Source organism: Martes martes (genome assembly GCF_963455335.1).
Source record: "Martes martes genome assembly, chromosome: 5".
Classification (NCBI taxonomy): Eukaryota; Metazoa; Chordata; class Mammalia; order Carnivora; family Mustelidae; genus Martes; species Martes martes.
The window spans coordinates 46850780-46876021 of record NC_137892.1 but is presented as its reverse complement, the minus strand read 5'-3'; the positions used below and the strand labels follow the sequence as shown (position 1 = coordinate 46876021).

The 25242-nt window shown below is 39.6% G+C and overlaps 1 protein-coding gene across 1 annotated transcript in view; it reads left to right on the top strand.

The window, feature by feature from the left end:
• The first annotated feature begins 3289 nt into the window (after positions 1-3289).
• LNPEP (leucyl and cystinyl aminopeptidase) overlaps positions 3290-25242 on the top strand; it is a 96358-nt gene continuing 74405 nt past the window's right edge. The window contains exon 1 of the mRNA XM_080805014.1: positions 3290-3503. Coding sequence (XP_080661140.1) covers positions 3485-3503 — 19 coding nt within the window. The 5' untranslated portion in view covers positions 3290-3484. The remainder of the gene's footprint in view (positions 3504-25242) is intronic.

The window sequence follows — 25242 nt, the reverse complement described above, 5'->3', positions numbered from 1 at the left end:
GTCATTGGCCCTAAATTCCCTGTGGGGATAGGGAAGCAATAAACTCAAGAGCACTGGTTTAGAACACAGACCACCTGAGTTCCAGTCTGCATCTACCATTGGACTGTGAGTGACTCTATCCTTTCCAGATTTCATCTCATCTATTAAATTGAGACTTGGATTAGTTGATCCATGGCAGACCCAGTTTTTATTTTGATGAAAGTTTCTATATTCACTGTTTAGCAAATTTACTGCTTCTTTATAAATAAATGCTGTTTGTTACTCAGGGAGCTTACATTTTTTCCTCTTGTGTTATTTATTATATAATTAGCCCTCCAAATATTTTGTTTTCAAATGTTAAAAGGTAGACAGTAAGGATTTTGAAAATAGTAGACGGGTATAGCAGATAATGTCACACTATCTCCTCTGATAATGAATAGTAACTTCATAATAATTTGAAGTATTAGATCCTTAAACTAAAGAAGCAGCTCTGTGTAGGAGGATAAGAGGAGGTTAATGATTGAAACAGAATCAGCAGCAAATTTATGAAATTGTGTTTTCTCGGAAAGTCTTCATGAAGTCAAATGTAAAATGGTATCCAAACAAACAAAAACAATACCACAAGGAAATCCCAGAATAAAGCAAAACAAAATTTATTATTATTCTTTTGAGATTAGGTAGGGTTATGAAACATTTTGGTTGCTTAGTTTTTTTTTTACCTCCATTACAAAACCACAAGTCCGTAAATGTCCTTAATGTGTGTGTGTAGGAATGGGAGGGATGGAAGGCAAGAGGTTGGCAAAGAGGTAATGAAGTTATTTATCTCTTTCTCAAATCTCAGGAAGACATGATGCCCCACCTATATTTGCTACTGCAGTGGTGAAGCATTTTTACCACAAGCCCGCAGAATTTAGGCATTTAAGACAAAACACAAGATAACGTGTTTCACACTTAAAAGCATGATAGACTCTAGCTTACAGGTAAGGTGAGGTGAGGAGACTTAACACTGTGTTGTTTTAAATATCTCTGATACTAAGTGCTTTGGCTGCAAAAATAACTCCAAAGGAACATGACCTGACCTAAAGTATAGGGATGAGTCTCTTATCTGAGCAATATAAGGTATGGAGTCCTTTTAACAAAATCCAGCCCTGCATATACTATATAACCTCTGAACACCTTTGGCACCAACCCTGTGGTTCACTTCCTGTTTGGGATTCTGAAGTGCCCTGCGGGAGGGGGGTGCTAAGGGCTCCGGCTATGCTTAACATGGTGGGGAGAGAGTAACTTTGAGGTATCATAGGATACAGACATCTTCTCCGGAATGATCACAAACACACTACTGTTTCTGGCAGAATTCAACACTGCAAGTGAATTAGAATTCTAACTACCATTGCATATATTCCCATACGCATTCATAAATTATTTATTGCATACTTACCTTGGGTTAGGATACTGCCCTTAAAAAGGTAGTAACTCTGCCTTCATGGAGCTTGCATTCTTCAGAGGGAGATTGATAATGATGAAACAGCAAACAGAAGCATTGTTTCAGAGAGTGAGGAGTGTTGTGAAGAAAAGCAGGGCCCGGTCTTTAGAGAGGAGACTGTGTTTGTGGCTATTTTCCGTTGTGTGGTCAGGGAAAGGCTCTCTGCAGAGGTGACATTTGAGCTGACACCTAAAGGACAAGAAGATACCAGCAGGCAAAGTACCAGGCAGAAGGAATCATTCTTGCGCAAGGAACACGCAAGAGTAATGGTTAACGATGCTGGACCGAACTTGCGGACTTCCAGGAACCGCAAGAAGGCCTCTGTGGCCGAAGCATCCTTAGCGCGTGTAGAGGAGGATCCAGAGTTAGACCAGGAGTTTCACTTTTATTTTAACTGATGGGTATCCATTGGAGGTTTTAAAGATGGGATGTTAAGAGCGTGATTTAATACAGTTGACATTTAAAAATAAACGATTGCATTCCGATTTCACTTCTTTAAAACCTAATTTTTAATTCCGTACGGGTCAAACGACACCCCAGCCGTCCCTGTTTGCCCAGGCTGTTTGCGGTGGCCGCCGGCTTGTTTGCACCCGACGTCCTGCTTTTAACAGCCTCAGAGGAGTGTGTGACAGTTGGCAGGCGCAGTGAGGCACAGCCAGAGCCAAGTCGCTGCAGGGGCCAGGGCTGCGGGGGGTGGGGGTGGGGGGGAGAGGAGGCTGTGGCTGCGCGCTGGGAGGGCAGAGGCTTTCACCGCGAGCGTGGCGGCGGCGCACACTTCGAATAAGGGATAAGGAAGCGCGCCCCTACGAACCCGGGGTCCCTGGGGCCCTGGTTTGTTCCATCCCGAAGGTTCGCCGGGTAATGCCTGGATTTGACATTGAAAACAATGCTTGCTGCGGTTGGAGGCAACGGCGAGAGTAGAGGAGGCAGAAGCAACTTAGAGTTTCCGCTTCAACTGGGTGGCAACGTCTGGCCTGTCCGCGGGCCCCATGCGGCTGTACCCACTGGAGCCGCAGGTGTTGATTTAAAGCTCAGCTCCAGCAGGCCCTCTGCTCGCATACTGCGGCGCCCGCACCCCCGGCGAATCCAGCTCCAGGTTTTGTGATCCGCTTGCATGTAGAGGCCGCGCCCTGAACTGCCCGCGGTGGGACTGGAACCTGCGCATCTGGGGCCCAGCGGGAGTCCCCGCCCACCCATCCGTCTCCGTGCCTCAGACCCCTAGGGACCACTCTGGTACTCTGGTGTGGGCTGGCAGCCGTTCCGGGATGACCCATAGCACCTGCTCCCTCTGGCCTTGGCGAAGTGAGCAATCCCGAGCCAGTCTCCGCAAGGAAACCGAAGCTTCGAATAACGGAGAGCGACCTTCGCCCGCCGGCGGCAGCTGTGCCTCCAGATCGCGGCCTCGGTGGCACCTCTCGGCGAAGCCTCTCTTCACTAAGCTGTCCGCACTAGCTATCCACTGACTCTCCCATCACATCACCCTAATTTAATGCTCAGCGGGACAGTTCTTTCAGTCTTGTGTGCCTTCTGTGTTTATTGTCTGTCTCTGGAATGTCCACTACAGGGGGCAGTGGTCGATGTTTTGGGGCGCAGTATGGGGTTCCCGGCGCCTAGGACCCGGCCGGGCCGGGACGCAGTAGACCGTATTCTTTGCTGAATGACTGAACACTTTCCCCATGTATTGAAGAGCCTGAGCGGCTGGTCTTCCTGGGGGGGCGTGGCTTTTTCAGGCCCCGCCTAGGAGGCAGCTCCCACCTCTAACCCGCTCCTCCCCTTCCTCTCCGAGGAGTTGGCCTAGGGCCGTGCGGTGTTTTTCCCTTTGGCCTCCCTAGCTCTTTCTGCAGCTGTTGCAAAAACCCGGAGCAGCGGAACCTCAGAGCGGCGGAGCGGCGCCGTCTCTCGCGGCACCTCCCCGACAGCCCTTGGCGGCCGCGCTGGGCATGCTCAGTCGGCAGGGCCGCTTCAGTTCTTGGAGTAGGAAGCTTGGGCGCTTCGGCTGTAAGGAGCCGCGGCGGGGGGAAAATGGATCCCTTTACTAACGGTGAGTAGGCAGCCAGAGGCGTCGGGTTTGGGACTCTTTTGGGGTGCAGAGGAACGTTGGCCGTCGAGACACGCGGAGTCGGGCTGCAGCCACCCCCACCGTGGGTTTCCCACGAGGGTTTGGGGGCGGTGGAAACGGACTGGGGGAGGCAGCTGAAGGCTGGGGCGGGGGTGGTCAGAGGCCGGCACGGGACCGGGGGCTGGCGTGAAGGTCAGTGCCACCATCTGCCGAGGGCCCGGGGGCGTCGGGTGCCTCCAGACCCCAAGCCGCGCTGCGTGGCCAGGTGGGTGAACACCAAAGTTTGGGCTGCTTTGCGCAGAGGAGGGGAAAGTTGGCCTTCTGGCTTTTCCCCTGAGGAAGGTGGTGTCTGCCGCGGCTCTTTTGGCAGGAAGGGTTAAGCCTTGGCCACTGCCAAACCAAACTTCTCTTGTGCGCAGGGAGCTGTCCCCCCTGTCCTTCCGCGCGAGTTGCCTGCGTGACTTTTCCTAATAGGGCGGGGTGGGGGTGGGGGGCTTGGCAGGTTAATTTAGTGGAAGGAAGGGAAACTTGCAGAAAGGCTTGCTTGGTCCTGCTCTGCGAGGAGGTGCCTGCCCGCACTGTCATCCTCCTGTCTGTTGGTGAGGTACTCTGCAGGTCGTTCAAGCTTCCTTTCACGGGCTCCCGATAATACCAGTTTTTTCAGTCGAAGACTCATTAAATATCAGGGGTCCGTCATGGTGAGATCACAATGTGACTTGAGGGGAGAGTCAAAGCAGGAGCCTGCAGGACGCCCTGCAAACAGTCACAGCTCTTCACTGAATGGACAGAATAAATCCCACCCTAGTAAAAACCGATGGCTTTTGTTTGGACCAGAAGTGCCAGAGTCACAACATAGGGGTGAGATGTCTTACCATTTTGTGGCCTTGAGTATATGGATTCCCTTTTTGGGACAGAAAGTAGGAAGAATGCCAGTAAGGGAGAATTCACACTAAAATTAGACGATTCACTCTGTCGTTGACCTGTGTTTTCTTGCCGGAGGTTGGTGACTTCAGGTAGACAGTTTGTTGCATGAGTAGAAGCCAACCTCTGCTCCGGTTTAGGTGGGTCACTTGCCCCTCAAGAGATAGAGACATATATATATGTCTTCACTATAACCCAAACCCTAGCCAGACTTTGTTGTATGCTGTTTCATTCATGGGACTGCATATTACTCATTATATTTTCCCTGCCCCTAATTCAGAATGCTTTATTCTACTGCCATCTTCCTGTCTGTATTGTCTAATTAGGCTTAATGATAGTAACTTTAATTCTGACTTTTCTTTCTCATTCAGGTTCTATTTGTAATTTCTAAGGCTCTAAGAATAGTTGGATAAAGTTACTAAGAGAATTAAGGAATACGGAGCTGAAGGTAAACTTAGAGACCTTCTAGTATTTTAAGTGTAAAATATGTTTAATACAAATCGTTAGTTAAATCATTTCAAATGAATATTCCAAGGCTTTTGCTTTGTCCTAGGTGGAATACTTGGAGCTTCCATGTTTGTAGGATTTTAAATGTGAACTTTCACTTAAAAAAATTCCCCACAAGGCTGAGTCACTGATTTGGTCAAGACTAGTGTTAGCTGATTTGGCGGCCCTGTGCCTACAGAATTAAAGTACATTCTCAAATCCTCCAACTGGGGTCTTTTCTCCCCTTTTAAAATATGTTCCTCTGGATGTTAATAGTTGTAGATTGTCACATTTGAGAGGGCAATGGAAAAGTCCCAGAGAGGTGAACAAAGAGGGAGGAATGCTTCAAATCGATGTAGGAAGTTGAATTTTTAATCCTTTTCCTATCTATCTTCCAGATTTTCAGAATCTGCTGGAAACAGTTTGACAGCATCAGTTTAGTTAATGTGTTAATCACTTGTTGAGGGCTTATCTTAAGTGTCCTTTAACAAGGAAATAGAAACCATAACATCTAAAGCCAACCAAAAATTAGCTTCTAACAACTTGAGATGCTTTTCAGGTTTAAGGTAGACTGTTCATTTATTTCAGAACTTTTGAAGGATAGCTGTAGAATTTTTCTAGTGTCTTTAAACAGGACTTGCTTAAGTATGTTTATCTTTTTACTTAATCCTATTTAGTACAAATGATATGTACAGCTAATTCTCCCCTAGGTCTGGGTGTTTTGGTGCAGAGTATTTCATTATCCCTAGAATTTATAATGACAGGATTTATCAAGCTTGATATTGGCTTTAGTTTCACATTCACCTTCTTCTAATGAAATATTCACCACTTACACTTTCTCATATAGCCTTGCTTATAGAGAGAGGTGTGAAAGCTTAGCAAAACCAGTTTCAGCAATTCAGAACCACTTGTCTTTCAATTAAAACATTGTCAGCGGTTTCACCCTCTGACCTAGAAATTTGTAAAAGAGGCAGATATAGTTTCTCTTTTGTCGTTTTTAACTTTCAGTACTCATCTATTCCAGTAGGGCTTTCTGTGCTTTCCCTGTTTTCCATCAAAACTTGCTGCTCATATGGCTCATTTGTCTTGGGCCCTGCTCTCTGCCTGCTGATACTAGGTTTATTTGATGAGTATCCTATGTTAACCTGTCCAGGTAACATACTGCTTCAACCTATTTAATGTGCTTATCTCCAGAAAGGGTTTATAAGAAGGGACCTTAGTGCCAGCAGTTCCCATTTGGCTCAGGAGATATTTTTGATCTTGCCCTTGGGAGGGGACTGCTGACTATTACACTGCAGACTATATCCAGTCTGGCTTTGGATTCTTGGTGACTTTTTTATGGGGAGAAAGATGTACTGGACTAGTACTCAAGATTGGTTTGGCAGTAACTATTATGTCATATTAGGCAATTAGAGGTGAAATTCTTAGGAAGTAGTGGCTTATATATTACTAAAAAAACAAAAAAAAATTGATGGCAACTCTCTAGATGTTTTGATAGATGTACTAGATTAGGGCAAGTAGTTATTTGATGACTTCATTTCTCTTTATTTCTTTATTTCTTCTCCTTTACATGCAGGATTAGGGTATTTGAGAGTAATTTAAATCCATGTTAAGTACTGTAAATGCCAAGGCTCAGTCTTAGGATCTGATCAAGGAGTTCTGAGGTTAGGGCTAGAAATGTGTGACTTCATTTTGAGGATACTAGAAATATTCACCAGAAGGGAGCTTTTGAGAACTTTATTAGGTCAGCAAATTCAGGATTTGGAAGCATACTTACAGAGAAGAACTTTTTTTTCCCTGATATATACATATATTCATCATTTTTTTCTTATGAACAAAATTCCCAGGAATCACTTTGGTAGTACCATCTGGTATATAATCAAACAAGGGGGATTTACTTGTCTTGCAAACTATCTTTGTTTTGCTTTCAGATTGGCATCCAATTGGAAGTATTACCCAGCTTCCAAAATGGGAGGTCTGGAGAACAAATTCGATATTCATGGGCTGTAAGGCAGTATCAAATGTGATTTCATCTTTTGATCTTAAAAATAACAGTTGTCCTATAGCTGTGCGTTTCTTTTTTTTAAAAAATAGCATGATCAGTCAAAAATATGAGCTTACCACATCTTGTGTGTGTGTGTGTGTATATATATATATATATATATTTCTTTTCTATGATAAATGGCCACATTGAAAGAAAATCCTTAAAATGGAAGATCATTGTTCTTTGTAATGAATGGAATATAAGTAAAAATATGTTTTTATCCTTCTGTCTTGATTTTTCTATTTCAATTAAGTGAAATATGACTTAGATCAAGTGTTAACATCTTTTAATATTATAAGGTTGAGGGTGTAATTAGAAACTATTCAGTTTTTAAGAAAAGCAGTGGGGGGGAAAGTCCTTTGCTTTGCATAACAATTTCCAAAAAAGTGTGTCTTGAGACAAACAGCATATTTTAGGAATGATTAAAACCGGTGATTTTTTAAAAAGATTTTATTTATTTGACAGAGGGAGAGAGACAGCACAAGCAAGAGAAGCAGCAGGCAGAGGGAGAACCAGGTTCCCTACTCAGCAGGGAGCCTGATGCGGAACTGGGTCCCAGAACTCTGGGGTCCGAATGCAGTCGCTTAACCAACTGAGCCACTCAGGCATGCCTAAAATCAGTGATTGTCACTTATCTATAGATGATCCTTGAGAGCTGAAAGATACATAACCAGAAAGATTGGTTATAAGGAAATTATCGTACAGAAATAAGCCAGGGGTGATTTCCTCTTCAGTAATTCATGTGAACACTGTCTTTTGAATGCCCACTTACAAGTAGATTTTCTGCTGGACACACTTGCAGGAAACCCACAAACCTGTCAGCAGATAATGCTAACCTCAATAAGAGAAATGAAATGGAAAAATCTAGTTTTGCTTTCATGCTAATATAAAACTAGGAAATACAGAAGAAACAAGAAAGCAATAAAACTTTAAGATAGTTTTCTAATTATGAAATAAATGTACCAAATTGTCTTTATAACCTGTTCCTGTAACATATGTCATCAGTAAGTTCACATTTGTGATGATTCAGTGTAATACTCCTGTTAGGAACCAATAGCATTCTGAACCTTCTCTATGGAAGTATGAGGAAATTGCAATATGGAGGAATTCAGCCAGGGTTACTCCTGAAGTTATGATGGAGCTGGATTAGGCCCATGGCTCTTGGCAGTTGAGGTTAGAACGGTGTCACGGTGTTCTGTCAGTTACCTCATGTCTTGAAAACTGTGGGAGGTTGGAACTAGAGCTAATAATACTAGTAGATCTTTCCATCATATTATTGGAGCAACCAGAGAAAGTTTTTTTTTTTTTTTAAATTTGAATCCCTAGATATGTACATTTTCTGAGTGTTCACAAGAAACCAGGGGGGCACCTGGGTGGCTCAGTGGGTTAAGCCTCTGCCTTCGACTCAGGTCGTGATCTCAGGGTCCTGGGATCCAGCCCCGCATTAGGCTCTCTGCTCAGCAGGGAGCCTGCTTCCCCTCCTCTCTCTCTCTGCCTGCCTCTCTGCCTACTTGTGATCTCTCTCTGTCAAATAAATAAATAAAATCTTTAAAAGAAACCAGGATTGGGCATGAAGGGAAATTTTGGAGCCTTTGTGGTGGTTCAGCAACTTGCTTATCTAGTGGCCTTTGTAAAGACAGCTGCTTATTGCCCTGGTCTTTCTATTCAGCAAATATGACAGAAACAAAGTAGTTTTTGTTCCTTAGTCTATGGAAGGATGGTAAGGATTTCCTTGTAACCTGATTCATTGTAATCCATTTGTGATTGTCCTGGGAGCACCTGTAGGACTTTGAATCCAAAGATCTTTAGGAAAAACAGAACAACAACAACAAAAAAAAACCCAAAGATCTTTAGGGAAAACTGGGACTTAAGAGTTAGTGATGAAGGTGAAAGAAATGTAGAGATTAAAGGTAAAGCAGGAGGCTGATAGGCAGAGATTTCCAAAATGGTCATATCTTGAGCCTTACACATGTTTGGCTGAGAAATGAGTTTGCTTTGGGGATCAGGACACTGATGTATGAGGTCGAATGATGGAGGAATTGGGTTTGGAAGGGGCAAGCAGGTGGGACTGGTTAGAGAAAAGCACTTGAGGGTTGAGAGGATGAGTGAGTTAAAACTGGCATTTGGAAGCCCTGGCAGGAGATAGAAAACATTTGCCACAAGTTAAATCATACAGTGTACTTCTCTCTCTGATAGTAAAAAAATCCATTGTCTCTTTTAAGTTAAGACCGTTCACTTTCCTGGGGGTATCCGGCTGGCTCAGTTGGTACAAGCATGCAACTCTTGATCTCAGGATTGTGAGTTGAAGCCCTACATTGGGCATGGAGACTACTTTAAAAAAAGAAAGAAAGAAAGAAAGAAAGGTCTGTTCACTTTCCTGAATGTTTTAGATTTCAAGAAAAACATTTCTAAGAGGAATATAGAGCCATTGACTTTGTAGGAGCATTGTGATTGCAGTTACTATTTTTTAGTGCCTGGTTTTGCTTCCCTTTTCTACTGATGCTTATGATTGAACAGTGAACCAATTAGTTTTTAAAAATTTCAGCCTTAGCATCTAAACTAGGAAGAAACCAGTTCACTTACCAAATAAAGAAAGTTCAGGCTTCTAAGGGAGTTTGAAAAAACAATGGAGAAAGAAGCAAGTTCAGTAGTAAAAGACCCTTTGAAGTTCTTTTCCTTTAGTGTGTATTGCTTAATGAGGGTCTCCTGAGCATTCCTTTCACATATTTCAAGAATGCAGCCACCAAAATAAAACTTAAGCTAATTGTTTGGACTTTTTGTAAATTGAGGGATTGGATGGTCCAGAGTTTTCTCTAGACCCCTGGTGCTGTCCATGGAGGCCAAGCCAGTGATCTGGGATGAAGGGAGGTAAAGGCTTCCTAATGATCTATGGGGAGAATTTCAAAGCTGGGCTAACAGGCGAATGGGAAGTGCAGTGAAAGAATGGGTACCTTTGTGGATTGAGTGTGCTCCTTTCCTTCCTGGCCCTTGCAGCAAATAATGACCAGGGCTGCGTGGTAGTGTTTCTTAGACCAGCTGCCTCTGGTCTCATTCACTGGGCAAGGAGATTTTGGGCCATGGTATTTCTCACAGCTGACACTGTTATTTCATAAAATTTAAAAAAGTTGTTAGAACAGTCATCATCTCAGCATCATTACACCATTCCTAGGTTCTTTTTAGAGGAAAAATGCATAGTGATTAGTGGGAGTAATTGAGGACACCTAAATGTTTTAAGGATCTTTCTTTAACTTGTTATTGGTAGTATGATTTGAAGACAGAAGTAGTGTAATCCTTGTCTAGTTTCTTCTCATTCCATAATTGTCAAAATGTCCTCGATGGTTAAGTAAAAGAGGCTCCTATGGACCATGGAGCTTGGTGGAAGGAACTAGTATGTTCAAGATTTATCAAAATAATATCCATGAATTTAGGCTGGTTCCACTTTATACTTGTTAGCAGTATTTTCTCTGGCCTTTAAATTAAATGCTAAGTACATAAGCCCTTTGGGCCACTGACATTGTCCTTTTAATATCTAGACTGGGTGGCTAGTTTAAAAAAAACAACTCAGTGAGTGTAGAGTATTGACTGTTAGTGGGACTAAGGGATGCTTTGCTCTTTAGCGGCCTTGCGTCCATCTCTATCAGTACAGGCTACTGAGAGGCTTGATAAGTTTTTATTGGGGGGGAGTACACAGAAGAGTAATCGAGTGTTGAAGGAGGGTCCAGCCTGATTTGGGGATTAGATAATAGTGTTTTGAATTAGGTAGAAATAAGCAAATGTTCACTAAAATGTGGCTAACTTTGCTTCAGTGCAGTTCATTGCAGTTGGGCACAGAGCTCTATTCTAGTTAATTGTCAATTTAGGAAACACTACTGAGATAAAGACTTAAAGAATTCATGCATAGAAGCTTTTCTTGGCAGATAATGAGATGATAATGACTATTGGTAGACAAAAATGTGGTTACAATCCCAGACTTTTGGGTAATCATCATATATTTTTTAATGAGTTAATGATAGTCAAAGTGACCCTCAGCAAGTTGTAAGTTGATGTTAACATTTTTGCTATGAAGATTCAAGATTATCATCTCCCTTGCCTTTTATCAGTCTGGTGAGTCAGATGGAAAAGTGTTTCAAAATTATCAGCAAAATAGTCTTTTCAAATCCATCTGACATCAGCTCTAGCAAATTTATTCACCAGTTGAGGTCTTTTCTAACCCATAAGCTTTCTGCATACATTGAAGAGATCTCATACATTTTCTTTGTGGATCTCCATCAGTGTTATGCATTCTCTTTAGATCACTCACAGATATTCTTTAGGCCTAAATCCGTTTTTCATTTCAAGTAAAGAATTATGATAGGTAAACATTCTTTTGAAACTACATCCAAATAATTGATGGAATTAAAAATAAACTTTTAATTTTGCTCTTCAGAAAGTATTTGCAGTTATGTAGATCTGCATGAGAGATTAATGAGCTCATGTATTTAGGCATCATTAACAGTTTCAGTTATTTGTGCGGATAAGTCTTTCTCAGAGGTCCCCTGAGGATTGTCAAGGGCTGGGGGGCCTGTGTTACAAGGAAATGAAAAAAAAAAACCAAAACCAAATCTGATGAAGATTATAAATTTGGAGTACCAGTTGATATAAATATAAACATTATAGTAAATGATTTAGCTTAGAAAAGGAAAATGAAGTTGAAAATTAAGCTCAATAATTTTATTTTTACTCGAAGGATAAATTAGTTAACTTTTTTTTTTTTTTAAAGATTTTATTTATTTATTTGACAGACAGATCACAAGTAGGCAGAGAGGCGGGCAGAGAGAGAAGGGAGGAAGCAGGCTCCCTGCTGAGCAGAGGTCCCAGGACGTGACCTGAGCCAAAGGCAGCGGCCTTAACCCACTGAGCCACCCAGGCGCCCCTAAATTAGTTAACTTTTAAGGGCGTAGATGGCATATCTTTATGTAAATTCTGTTCATGAGGATAGTATTCTGCACTGTTTGTATTCTTTAGTCCATGGGATATCATGTTGCCCTTGTTAATTGATGTGTTTTAGGTGTCCTCTAGCCAGAATTTTAACTAGAGTATTTCCTCTGTGGAATCAACAATGTTTTTGAATGGTGGTAGAATTAAATGATTATTATTAGGACTTTGTATTTTATTGTAAATTTTATATTTTCTCTTGGTTCTTTATTAATTTCATTCTAACTAACAACCAGAGAAAATAAATACAAGAGTACATATATATATATATATATATATATATATATACACACACACACACACACACACACAGCATTTATTGTTCAAAACATTTTTTTGAAGATGAATGCTTTGGATTTACGTCTGTTTTATTAAAACCAGGTAATATTGGGATTCAAATATACTTAATTATTTTCTTTTTTGTTGTTATTTTATTGTGAATTTCTTTTTACATCTTGCTAATAGTTTTTCTTTGTCTCTTATTTTCATCAAGACTAAAAATATTGCAAACCAAAATTAGTGTTCCATGTCTCCTTGCTCCATTCTTCTTTTGGGGAGTCAGCAGTTGGGGGTCAGAGAAGAAGCACAGAAGGAATATATTAATACAAATCCTTCTTGCATACCATTTTACACTGTGTCAATTAGCAAGTATTTTTTAAATTTGTTTTTGACAGACCTCAATTATCTCTTTTTAAAAAGAATAGCTTTTAAAAAATATATTCCTCTCAAATATATACATTAAAATGTACCTTCACTATGGGCTGACTTGTTCCAGGCTTTGTTCTTAAAGCTGGTGTACAAGTAAGAATATGCAGCATGAGCTCTGCATTTGGAAAACTTACTTCCAGCAGGATAAATTTAAAACAAATGTATATGAACACACAGATTAGTACACTGTCTTTGCAAATGGTCAGGCTTGGAGTACAGGTCCAATCCCACACTGCTTTCCTTAAATATATTTGGTTTTATACTTTTATTTACTTATTTTTTTCATTTTAGAGATCTACCCATGAGTCTACCTCCTTTTGTAAGACTACGACATAGTGTAGTGCAATGGTGAAGAGTAATTCATACGGCCAACATTCAAATCCTGGCTCCTCACTCACTAGCTCTGTGACTCTTATTTAAAGATATTACCAAGATGTTTTAATAAGTTACGTTAAAAAACTAAAATGTGCAAAGAAACTCAAAACCTTTTCTGATAACAATTGAGATCTAGGAGACATGGTGGTTTGGGCATATTCCTGCCATAATGAGATTTTGAAAATTGGGAAACAAATGATATTTCATTTACTAAAGGCTCAAGGCCAGTATAGAAGGGTTCTTTTTATTTCAATCTTTTTATTAACAATTATGCATTTGTAACACTTCCAGGGAAGTGTTGCCTAAGAGTAGAACTATTCATTTCTATATTCAACTTAATTCTGGCTTACATGTGTTTTTCTGGTTCTGTCCAGCAAATGTAATATGCTACACTTTGCTGTTTATACAGGTAGATTTTGTTTCAGTGTTAAATCAGGTACTAAATATATTTTGTCTCTTAAATGAGGTTGAAATAGTTCGGAATTTAAGACCAAAAGAGGTAGTGTTAACATGAAGGTATGGAATAAAGGTACTTCTTTAACTGGTAACATTGCCTGTATTTCATAGGCATCAGGAATGCAGACAAACATGTCTATAATGTAATGTGTTTCAATTCATACCTGTTTTGTGTTCTCACAGAAGCTTAATAAGAAACGAGTTTTACTAGTGAATTTCAATTTCTGTTGTACAGTGACACCCTTATTTTATTACTATTTTGGCTAAATGAATGTTACTTGGCAGCACCTTTTTGGCTCTGAGAATCTATTATTCATTTCGGTAATTTACCTCCCTACCTCCACCCTGCCAGAAGTCTCTGGGTCTGTTATTTGTTTGTTTTTTTTCACAAAGATAATATTCAGAACTTCCCAATCATATAAGGTAGTGATTTTGACTAAAGAGCAAGGCGAGGGAGGTTAGAAATAATCCTTTAAGTATTTGGTGGCTATATGGGTGTATTACATGAGAACAGAGTAGAGGCATTCCTCTCCTTGAGTCACAGTTGTTCTTGGGAAACCTCAGCATGAAGAAGATAGTGTTTTCCCACAGGAATAATTTACTGGAGTTCACATTTCTGCCCAAGAATGTCCAGAGAGGCATAAATAGTGTGTTATGAAAGCAGAGGTACCACTCGTTTAGGACTCCATTTTCTGAATGGTGAAAACCACATTTCCAGTTCTATATGTATGTACATGCTTCTTCAGCCAGGAACCATCAATTACATCTGACAGAAAAAATACAGTTGTCTTATATTTGGTTCTTACTAGAGTTGGCACCCAGAATAGTACCCCATATGTCAGATGTTCTTTAAATGTTACCTGTGACTAATACTACTTTAGACAACTCCAAAACAAACTTTTAAGTAACAATTGTGTTTTTGTTTTTGCTCCTTTAATTTTGGTTGTTTTTTTTTTTTTCCCAAGTAAAGTTGAATTTGAATGCTCTTTTCCTTTTTCTGTATATTTCTCTCTAGCAAATAGAGTAATTCCAAATCTCTTTTCCTGAATATTCTTATCAGTATTCATTCAGCTTTCCTTTTCACTGAAATGCCTTTTGGGTACTTGCTGTGTTTCAGACCCTGTGCTTTGTGCAGGGAAGATAGTGCTAGATGAGAAATGGTCTTAGTGTTTGAGGGGAAGGAAGATGAAGGTTAGCGGGAGGGAATCTCTTACTCTGAAGCATTTTCAGAATCATAATTAAAGAATAGCCCAATAGTTTCCTCTTCTTTCATCTTGTGCTGTTATTGCATCGCTAGAGAGCTGCTTTGCATTTGAGACCAGAGTAATGCAGTTAAATCAATTTCTCTTCCTGCCCTGCTGTGGGCCTTCTGGCTGACCTGTTCTTGGGGTACTTTGTCTTTCATTAGAGAGCCACAGAAACAGATACCAAGCCAATTAGAAGGGACTTTTAAAAAGGAATTTCCTACTATCCCAGAATTGGTAAAAAGGCATGAATTGGTCTGCATAAGAATTCAAGTGGCCTCGTGGATAATGTAGGGGAAGCTCTGCCATTGAAGGCAGGATTCTCTGTTAGGTGACAGGACAGAATAACTAATGGTCTGAGTTACTGTAGTGCAGTATGAGCTGAGATATGATAGCATGAATTTCAGACATGACACCAATCAGGAGGAAAAAATGGATGTTTCTGTCCTAATGTTAAAGGATAAAAGTTAAATGACATTTTGAGAAGAACAAAACCTTAACTCCTTAGTGGCCAAGTAACAGAAATTATGATACGTAAACAGTGAAGACATGTATTCAACATCTCCTTCCCCCTTAAAAGGAACCTGTATTCCCCCCCCCCACCTTATTCTGTAGGTCTATGGAGTTCTTATATAGAAATAGTATAGGCGGTGTATTAACTCAGCCTGCCATAACAAAAAACTATATGACTGGGTAGCTTAAACCAAAGAAATTTTATTTTCTTACAGTTGTGGTTAGGAGTCCAAGATCAAGGTACCAGCATGGTAGGTTTCTGGTGAGAGCCCCCTCTTGGCTTGCAGATGGCCACCTTCTTGCTGTGTCCTTACATGGCTTTTCTTCTGTGCACAGAGCTCAATGTCTCTTTCTCTTATAAGAACACCAGTCTTAGCAGCTCCACCCTGATGACCTCATTTAACCTTAGTTATCTCTTTAAAAGCCTTGTCTCCAAGTATAGTCACATTAGGGGTTAACACCTCAATGTGGGAATTTTGGGGGGAATAGGGAGCCATCCTTTTCTATAGTTTATCTCAAGGTAAAGAAGCTTGTGTTTTTCCATAGGAACAAATAATTGAAGTCTACATTCCTACTGCCTGAGGATGCTAAAAGGAGCATAAACAGTTCAGTTCTTTTTTTCTGGACCTAGGACTCCAAAATGATTCAGAACCCCTTGTCCTTTCCTGGCCTGCTATAAAGTTATCCAGACCGGCTATATATTTATTTTCTTACCTAATATATTTACTCTATATGCTTTTTCAAATGATATAATGAAACTGCAGTGCTTGAATTATGATATCTGGAGAGCTGGGAATTTTTTACTTTATCTTTGAAAGCAAGAGTTATGCTTCTCAAATCTTTTGGTATCAGGACCCCTTTTGTATACTCTTAGAAATGATTGTGAACCCCTAAGTGATTTTGTTTATATGGGCTGTATCTCTAGATATTGTTGCACTAGAAATTAGCACTGACATTTTTAAAAAATGAAAATTAATAAATTAGTAGATTTCATATAATAAAAAACCTTTTACATGTTAACATAAATGACATTTTTAAATGAAAAATAGCTATCTTCCAAAACAAATTAGTGAGAGCAATTATGTCGTTGCAAATCTCTTTAATGCCTGGCTTAATAGAAGACACTGGGTTTTCAAATTTGCTTCTGTGTTCAGTCTGTTGTATCATGTGTTGCGTAACCTGTGGAAAACTCCACTGTATACTTATGAGAGAATGGGAGTGAAAAGGGCAAAATAACGTCTCAATATAAAAACAATTTTTGACCTTGAGGGCCACTAAAAGAGTATCAGGGATTCCCAGGGGTACCTGTACTGCACCTTGAAAACTATTACTTTAAACATTAAACTTACCTTTCATAGGGCCTGGAGAGGAATACCTTCACATACCTTCTATTGCAGGTAGAAAGTGGAGCTGATGGAACTGGGCAGCAAGTGTCTTAAGACAGATCTAGGTCATAGGAGAAGGAAATGTTCTAGCCAGGCGTATCTGACGAGCCACACCTCAGATGTCTCAGTTATTTGAGGACTCTAAGGTCATTTTATTTCAGTCCTGGATGGTTTTAGGGAGGACACAAATTTTTTAAAAAATGATTAAATTATCTCTTAAAAAATTGATTTTTATCTATTTTCTGTTTATACCTGCAGGATTTTTCAGCAAGCTCCCCTCTTTCTCTATACCCCCTTCCTCCAACATACACTTAATATAGATACATTATTTAACTTCTCAGCCCTTGAATGGGGACTTAGATTTATCTTAATTATAATGAATTAAAGGCCTACAAAGGGGGCGCTTAGGTGGCTCAGTGGGTTAAAGCCTCTGCCTTCAGCTCAGGTCATGATCTTAGGGTCCTGGGATTGAGCCCCACGTCGGGCTCTCTAGTCAGCCCTGCTTCCTCCTCTCTCTCTGCCTGCCTCTCTGCCTACTTGTGGTCTCTATCTGTCAAATAAATAAATAAAAATCTTAAAAAAAAAAAAAAAGGCCTACAAAGTTCAATTATTTTTTTCTGCTTGTCTTGATCTGTGGAGTCCAGAATGAAACAAAACCCTTTGTCCCATACTTGCCCCACCAGAGAATGATCTAGACCTTTAAGAGAACTGAAGTCAACCCTCTTTTTTTCCTCTGGCTCTTTGGGGCCATGAGTAACTAGGACTGATCTAGTTAAACTGCCTTAGCCCCCAAGATAGGGCATGTGGTAAACTGTGATCGCATGTAAACATGGAAACCTTGGCATGCCCCAAGGTCATGCCAAGGCACAAGTTCAGATAACTTGAGCTAGAGTTCTAGAAAAATAGATAATAGACCACCCATGCTAACATATCCATTTTAAGTACTTTGAAATAGTTATTAATATTAAGAGAAAGCCTTTTACTCTCTAGGTGTTTATAATAAGTGTCAGGAATACTTTTAAACAGGAGACCTTTTATGCTTCCTTTGTGTGAGTGGACAAAAAGTAATTTTGTAATGAAGTCCTGAAGTCTGGTGGGTGAATTTGTAGTTATTGTTCAAATAAACCTCTCAAATTGGCCTTTTTATAATTAAAATCAGAGTACCAAAGTATTGCATATTCCTGATTCTTGGTGTTACATTTTTTCAACTTAAAGTCAAAGCAAAACAAAAAAGCTTTATAGTTTATGCCTCCCTCCATCCTGATTCCTAAGCGGTCACTAACCCACTTTGTGTTACTACAGATTAGTTTATTTTCTACTTTCATAGAATTTTTTAAAGATTTTATTTATTGCGGCGCCTGGGTGGCTCAGTGGGTTAAAGCCTCTGCCTTCGGCTCAGGTCATGATCGTAGGGTTCTGGGATCGAGCCCCGCATCGGGCTCTCCGCTCTCCTCAGTGGCTCTCCACTTCCTCCTCTCTCTCTGCCTGCTTCTCTGCCTACTTGTGATCTCTGTCTGTCAAATAAATAAATAAATAAACTTAAAAAAAAAAATAAAGTGGCAGGTTTAAATAAAGTTCATTAAAAAAAAGAATTTATTTATTTGACACAGAGAGAGAGTGAGAGAGCATGTGCACGTGTGTGCAAGCAGGGGGAGTAGCAGAGGGAGAGGGAGGCAGATTCTTAACTGATTGAGCTACCCCGGCGCCCTTACTTTTATAGAATTTTATATAAATAGAATTATATAGATTTTGTATAGATGGAATCATGTACTATCTTTTTTGTCCTGTTTTTTTCACTCAGTATAATTTCTTTTGAAACTCATCCATGTATTAGTATGGTTCTTTTTTCTTTTTAAATTGCTGTATAGTATTCTATTTTGTTGATATATTATCATTTGTTTGTCCATTCACCTCTTACTGGATGTTTGTTTCCAGTTTTGAGTTATTGTAAAGCCACTGGGAAACTCAAATACAAGTCTTTGTGGAGACAGTTTGTTTTTGTTTCTCTTATTTAAGTATCTAGGAGATGATTGGTAGGGTCATCTGGTAGCTATATGTTTTAACTTTTTAAGAAGCTGCCAACTGTTTTCCATACTGGTTTTATCTGGGGCACTTGGATGGCTCAGTTGGTTAAGCATCTGCCTTCTGCTCAGGTCATATTTCAGAGTCCTGGGATTAAGCCCCACGTGGCCTCCCTGCTTAGTGAGGATCCTGCTTCTCCCTCTCCCTCTGCTGCCCCCCCCCCCACCCTTTGTACTCTCTTGCACTCTCTCTGTCAAATAAACAAATAAAATCTTTAAAGAACCCCCCAAAACTGGTTTTACCATTTCACATTTCCATCAGTGTATATGAGAGTGCTTATTCTCTACATCTTGCCAAAATTTGGTGTAATTTTTTTTTAAAATTTTAGCCAATCTAATGTGTGCATAGTGGTATCTCAGTGTGGTTTTAATTTCATTTTCCTGATGACTACTGATGTTGAAAATGTTTTCATATTTTTTTTGGCATTAGTTCATCTTTTTTTTGTGAAATGGCTGTTCAAATCTTTTTGCCCAGTTATTGAGTTACAAGCGCTGCTTATGTATTTTGGGTATGTGTTTACACAAAGGTATTAAACAGGTTACACAAATGTATAATATATATAACACATGTATTATATGTATTACACAAACATATATAATAATAGTTCCATATATATAAAAACAATAAAGATGTTTTCTGTTAAGAAACAGTTAGTTTTCTGTTAAGAAAGCTATGGTGGGATGGCTGGCTGGCTGAGTCCATAGAGCATGTGACTCTTGATCTCTGGGTCATGAGTTTGAGCCATGGGGGGGTAGAATTTACTTTAAAACAAAAGCCAAAACAAAACAAAACCTCATAATTTTAACTGGTATTACCTTATTTGTAATATATCACTTTTTTTCCCTAGCTGGTTTCAAGTTTTTCTTTACTTTTGGTTGTTAGCAGTTTGTTTATTTGGGTCTTGGTTTGGTTGTCTTTGGATTTTTTTTTCTTTTCCATTGAATTTCTCAAATTTATTTTTCAGTGTTCCAAGTTGTATTATTTGTTTCAGGGGTATAGGTCTGGGATTCATCAGTCTTACACAATTCACCGCACTCACCATAGCACATACCCTCCCCCGTGTCCATTACCCAGCCACCCCTTCCCTCTCACTCCCCTCCCCTCCAGCAACACTCAGTTTGTTTCCTGAGATTAAGAGTCTCTTATGTTTTGTCTCCCTCTCTGGTTTCATCTTGTTTCATTTTTCCCTCCCTTTCCCTGTGATCCTCTGTCTTGTTTCTCAGATTCCTTAAATCAGTGAGATCCTATGATAATTGTCTTTCTCTGATTGACTTATTTCGCTTAGCATAATACCCTCTAGTTCCATCCACGTCATTACAAATGGCAAGATTTCATTTTTTGATGGCTGCATAGTATTCCATTATATATATATACGTGTGTGTGTGTGTGTATGTGTGTGTGTGTGTGTATATATACACACACACATATATATACCACATCTTCTTTATCTGTTCATCTGTTGATGGACATCTAGGCTCTTTCCGTAGTTTGGCTATTGTGGGCATTGCTGCTATAAACATTCAGGTGCACGAGCCCCCTTTGGATCACTACATTTATATCTTTTGGGTAAATATCCAGTAGTGTGATTGCTGGGTCATAGGGTAGCTCTATTTTCAACTTTTTGAGGAACCTCCATACTGTTTTCCAGAGTGGCTGCACCAGCTTGCATTCCAGCCAACAGTGTAGGAGGGTTCCCCTTTCTCCGCATCCTTGCCAACACCTGTTGTTTCCTGACTGGTTAATTTTGGCCATTCTGACTGGTGTGAGGTGGTATCTCATTGTGGTTTTAATTTGTATTTCCCTGATGCTGAGTGATGTGGAGCACTTTTTGATGTGTCTGTTGGCCATTTGGATGTCTTCTTTGCAGAAATGTCGTTCATGTCTTCTGCCCATTTCTTGATTGGGTTATTTGTTCTTTGGGTGTTGAGTTTGATAAGTTCTTTATAGATTTTAGATACTAGCCCTGTATCTGATATGTTATTTGCAAATATCTTCTCCCATTCTGTGGGTTGTCTTTTGGTTTTGATGACTGTTTCCTTTGCTGTGCAAAAGCTTTTTATCTTGATGAAGTCCCAGTAGTTCATTTTTCTGGCCATTGTTTCTTGATAATTTTTCTGTCTCAGGTTTTTTTTTTTTTTTTTTTCATGTCATTCTGGAACTCCCAATTACATATATGTTAATCCTTTTGCTACTTTCTTACAGGTCCTTGTGGTACTGTTCATTTTTTTTTTCTCAATCTTTCTTTTCCCTGGGTTCTTCAAATAGAATAATTTGTTTAAAAGAAATATTTATTGTCTGATATGTAAATCATAATCAAAACTGGCCTTTAGTTGAGCTTGTAAACCCCTTGAAAAATAGCTGGAGTAATGAGCTGCAGTGAAACTTGGTTCGGTGAAGAAATCTAGAGTGAAACTTGAAAAAAACCCCACACAATATGATCTGCTGTAAACTTTTAAGTTGCTAACTGACATGTATTTTTAAGCAAATTGGCCAGTTTGGTGCTTGGGGTATGGAGGTGTCATTTTCTGTATCAGTAGTCTATCAGTTACGGTAGTGAGTTCTGTGTCCCAACAAAGAGCCGTGCAGTTATTTTTTCTCAGTGATGACTGTGTTGAGACCAGTCTTTGTAAGAAGATGGGAATGTAATAAAATGTGTTAGAAATACTGCATTAAAAACAAATTTTAGAATTTGGTAAAGTGTCATCTCTTAGCCAGAAAACTCCTATATTGATGATTATGCAGAGTCTGTCATCCCAAGTATTATGTTTTCCAATACCAGGATTCAAATAGTGCTACAGGGGAGAAGGAGACAAGAAATAGATTTTCTGAAAAAATCAGCTATAGTATAACATGTGAAATTTCCCTAAAAAATATAACTTTTGAATCACATCTAGTCTCTGTTTTGTCTGAGATCAGGATGGAATCATGTTGCTCGGTCTTGAGCTGTCAGCCTGTTTGTTAATTTTAATATGTTCATTTTTTCTTCTTCCAGTTTGGACTTAAAGTCTTGAGAATTCATTTTATTATGAAATGTAAAAACTCATTTAAAAAAAATATCAGAGTTCTTTGCTCTTTTCGAAGGAAAAAGCGTAGAATAAAGTAATAACTGTAGCATCTTTTAGATTTGCTACTTAGGTTGATGAGCACTTGTACAATGTTCCAAAGTTCTGTTATCTGGAAGGGACTCATTAAAAAAACAAAAAACAAAAAAACCTAGCCTCTCTACTATGGCAGAAGAAGAAATGACTTCTCTGAGGTTGCTTAACCATTTCCTGTAAGTCTGAGAAAGTGGTTGTTTTCAAAATCATTGAGCTGAATTTGGGTAGAACTAAACTTAGCTGAGCAGTTCTGTGGGTTAAATTCGTTCATTGTTTCACTTCCAACTTTCTTGTAGAAAACTTAAAATTTAAAAATTTTTAAAAAGTTTTGATTTCATTCAGTTTTACTAACCAGCTGAGTAACTTTGAACAGTAATTATCCATAAAATATAATAGGTTTAGAGGGTCTCATAAAAACTTTAAGTTCTCGGAGCACCTGGGTGGCTCAGTGGGTTAAGCCTCTGCCTTTGGCTCAGGTCATGATCCCAGGGTTCTGGTATCGAGCCCCATATTGAGCTCTCTGCTCGGTGGGGAGCCTGCTTCCTCCTCTTTCTCAGCCTGCCTCTGCCTACTTGTGATCTCTCTCTCTGTGTCAAATAAATAAATAAAATCTTAAAAAAAAAAAAAAAGAAACCTTTTAGTTCGCTACAGTAGCAAAAAAGTAAAGTTTCAGTAAAATGGGTATTATATTTGGATAATTTCATAATCCTAATGAGTGGGAGAACATTGAATTTACAGACCATGATGAAGTCGTAACAGGGAATATAATTGGGCAAAATCAAAGTACTTTTTGAATACCTACTAAACGTCTGGCTGAGAGAGTTGTGTAAACCGTAGTGTCAGTGTCTGACACACGGTAGTAGTGTCATCAATCTCTGGCACCATCCTGACCCTCTCTGTAGCCTTTCAGCCTGACATAGAGGCAGCTCTGTGACCACCCTGGATCCAGAGACTGCAAAGACATGGGACTTTTCTCTGGCACATTGGACCTGGTTTGACATTCCCTGGGCTATTTCAAGTCATGGCACATGGCCTAGAAGGATTTAGCTACTATAGTCAGAAAAATGTGGGTTTGAAATTTGGCCATGCCATTTACCAGCAAGTTATTTAACCTCTCTGATTCTCGCTTCTTCATCTATAAAATGTTGTGAGGATTAAATTAAATGAAATGACATATGTAAAATGCTGACTAATAATACTGAAAGCCAATAATTATTTAGCACTTTACTATGTGCTAAGCTCTGTTCTAAATGCTTTACACATATCCCATTTAATTCTCACAACTCAGTGAGATAGGTACCATTACCTCCATTTTACAAATGAGCAAACTAAATTTGGAAAGATGAAATAACTTGCTCAAGGTTATACAGTGGCAGTGACAGAACACTACAGTTTCAGAGACATTCTTTTTAAAGTTTTTTTTTTTTTTTTAAAGATTTTATTTATTTATTCGACAGACAGAGATCACAAGTAGGCAGAGAGGCAGGCAGAGAGAGGAGGAAGCAGGCTCCCTGCGGAGCAGAGAGCCCGATGCGGGGCTCGATCCCAGGACCCCGGGATCATGACCTGAGCCGAAAGCAGAGGCTTTAACCCACTGAGCCACCCAGGCGCCCCTCAGAGACATTCTTAACTACCCTGCTTAGCCCAGCTCACAGTTAGCACATGCTAAAGCCCTTAGTGAATGTTGGTTTTTATCATCATCATTATTGGTGGTGGCATTAAGATAGTGGTTGTGATAATGAACTTGGTCTTACTTTTTTCATTGTCTGATGTGGTCCTGTACTAAGACCGAAGGCAGAGCACCCTCACATCTATCGATGAGGGGGAGTAAGAAACTATGAAGTCATATACTTCAAAGCCCTTGGGCTTTGGAGGAAAAGCCCACAGCTGCACACAGTTTTTGTATAAAGAATGCTGTGTGTTTTGAATACCAGGTGTTCTACTCTAATGGGTCAGAGTAGAAGTCTGACCATGAGGTCCTGCTTATGTTCCCATTGCCAAGACGCCATAGAGTCATAGAATTTGTATGTACAGTGTAATCTCAATTTTTTCTTAGGGGATAGATTAGTCTGTAAGAATTATACACTACAATATTAAAAGTTTACTTTGTGAGTGGTGGATAAATCATTCATCTATTGGTGCATAACAAATGACAAAACTTAATGGCTTAAAATAATAACCATTTTATTTGCTCACAGTTTTGTATTCAACAGTTTGTACTGGGCTCAGCTGGATGTTTCTTCCACTGGTCTTTCCTGAGGTCACTTGTAGCAGCCATCATTTAGCAGCTTAATTTGGAGCTGGAAGATTTAAAATAGCTTAACTGGCATATCTGGCAGTTGGTGCTGCCTGTTGGCTGGGTTGTCTTTCCAACGTAATTCCTCATCCACAGGGAGGCTAGCTCAGATTTATGCTCATGGGGGTTGCAGGTCAGTAGAAGAGAACTAATGAAAGCGACAAGGGCTCCTAAAGCTAGGATTGGAAATTTTGCAGTGTCACTTCTACGTTCCATTGATGGCAGCAAGGTTTAAAACCATGAGATTCAAGGGGTCGAGATAGAGACTCCGTTTCTTAATAAGAGGTCCAGTGGGATGTTAGTAGCAAGTACTGTCCTGGTATCCAGGTTACTTGATTTCACTGTCCAGGACCATTTCTAAAACACCCCAACAGTGTTGGTAATTTTTCATCAGTTCATTAACTTTAGATCTTGAGAAATTAAAGTATGATCTGTTTGAGGATGTTTTCTTTTTTTTTATACATATAAAAAGTAGAAAATATAGATAATAAAAACACCCAGCATACCCAGAAATAACCTCCCAGAAATAACTAGTATTAACATTTTTATTTACAGTGTATCCAACTGGATGAATATTTATTTATTTAGAATTTTGTAACCTGCCTCTTAATACTATATTTTTAATTCCTTTCCATGTTTAAAATAGAAATAAATTGATGTAAATAATTTTTATGCCTGCTTAGTACTTTATTACCTATGAATATACCTATCCCCTATCATTCTGTACTTAGGTCGTTTCCTTTTTTCTTGCTGTATAAACAAGACTGCTGTAAACATTCTTACGCATACATCTTTCAGTTATTCATGGGATGCATTTCTCTTGTGGAGTAACTTGGTCAAAGAATATATTTTAAGTTTTGACATATATTGATGAGAAATTATTATTATTTTTTTATTAACATATAATGTATTATTTGCCCCAGGGGTACAGGCCTGTGAATCACCGGGTTTACACATTTCACAGAACTCACATAGCGCATACCCTCCCCAATGTCCATAACCCCACCACCCTCTCCCTCCCCGCCGGCAGCCCTCAGTTTGTTTTGTGAGATTAAGAGTTGATGAGAAATTATTTTAAACATTCTGTGGTTTAAACTCACCAGTATGTATAACTGCAGAGCAAAGTTCTTAAGTGTTAC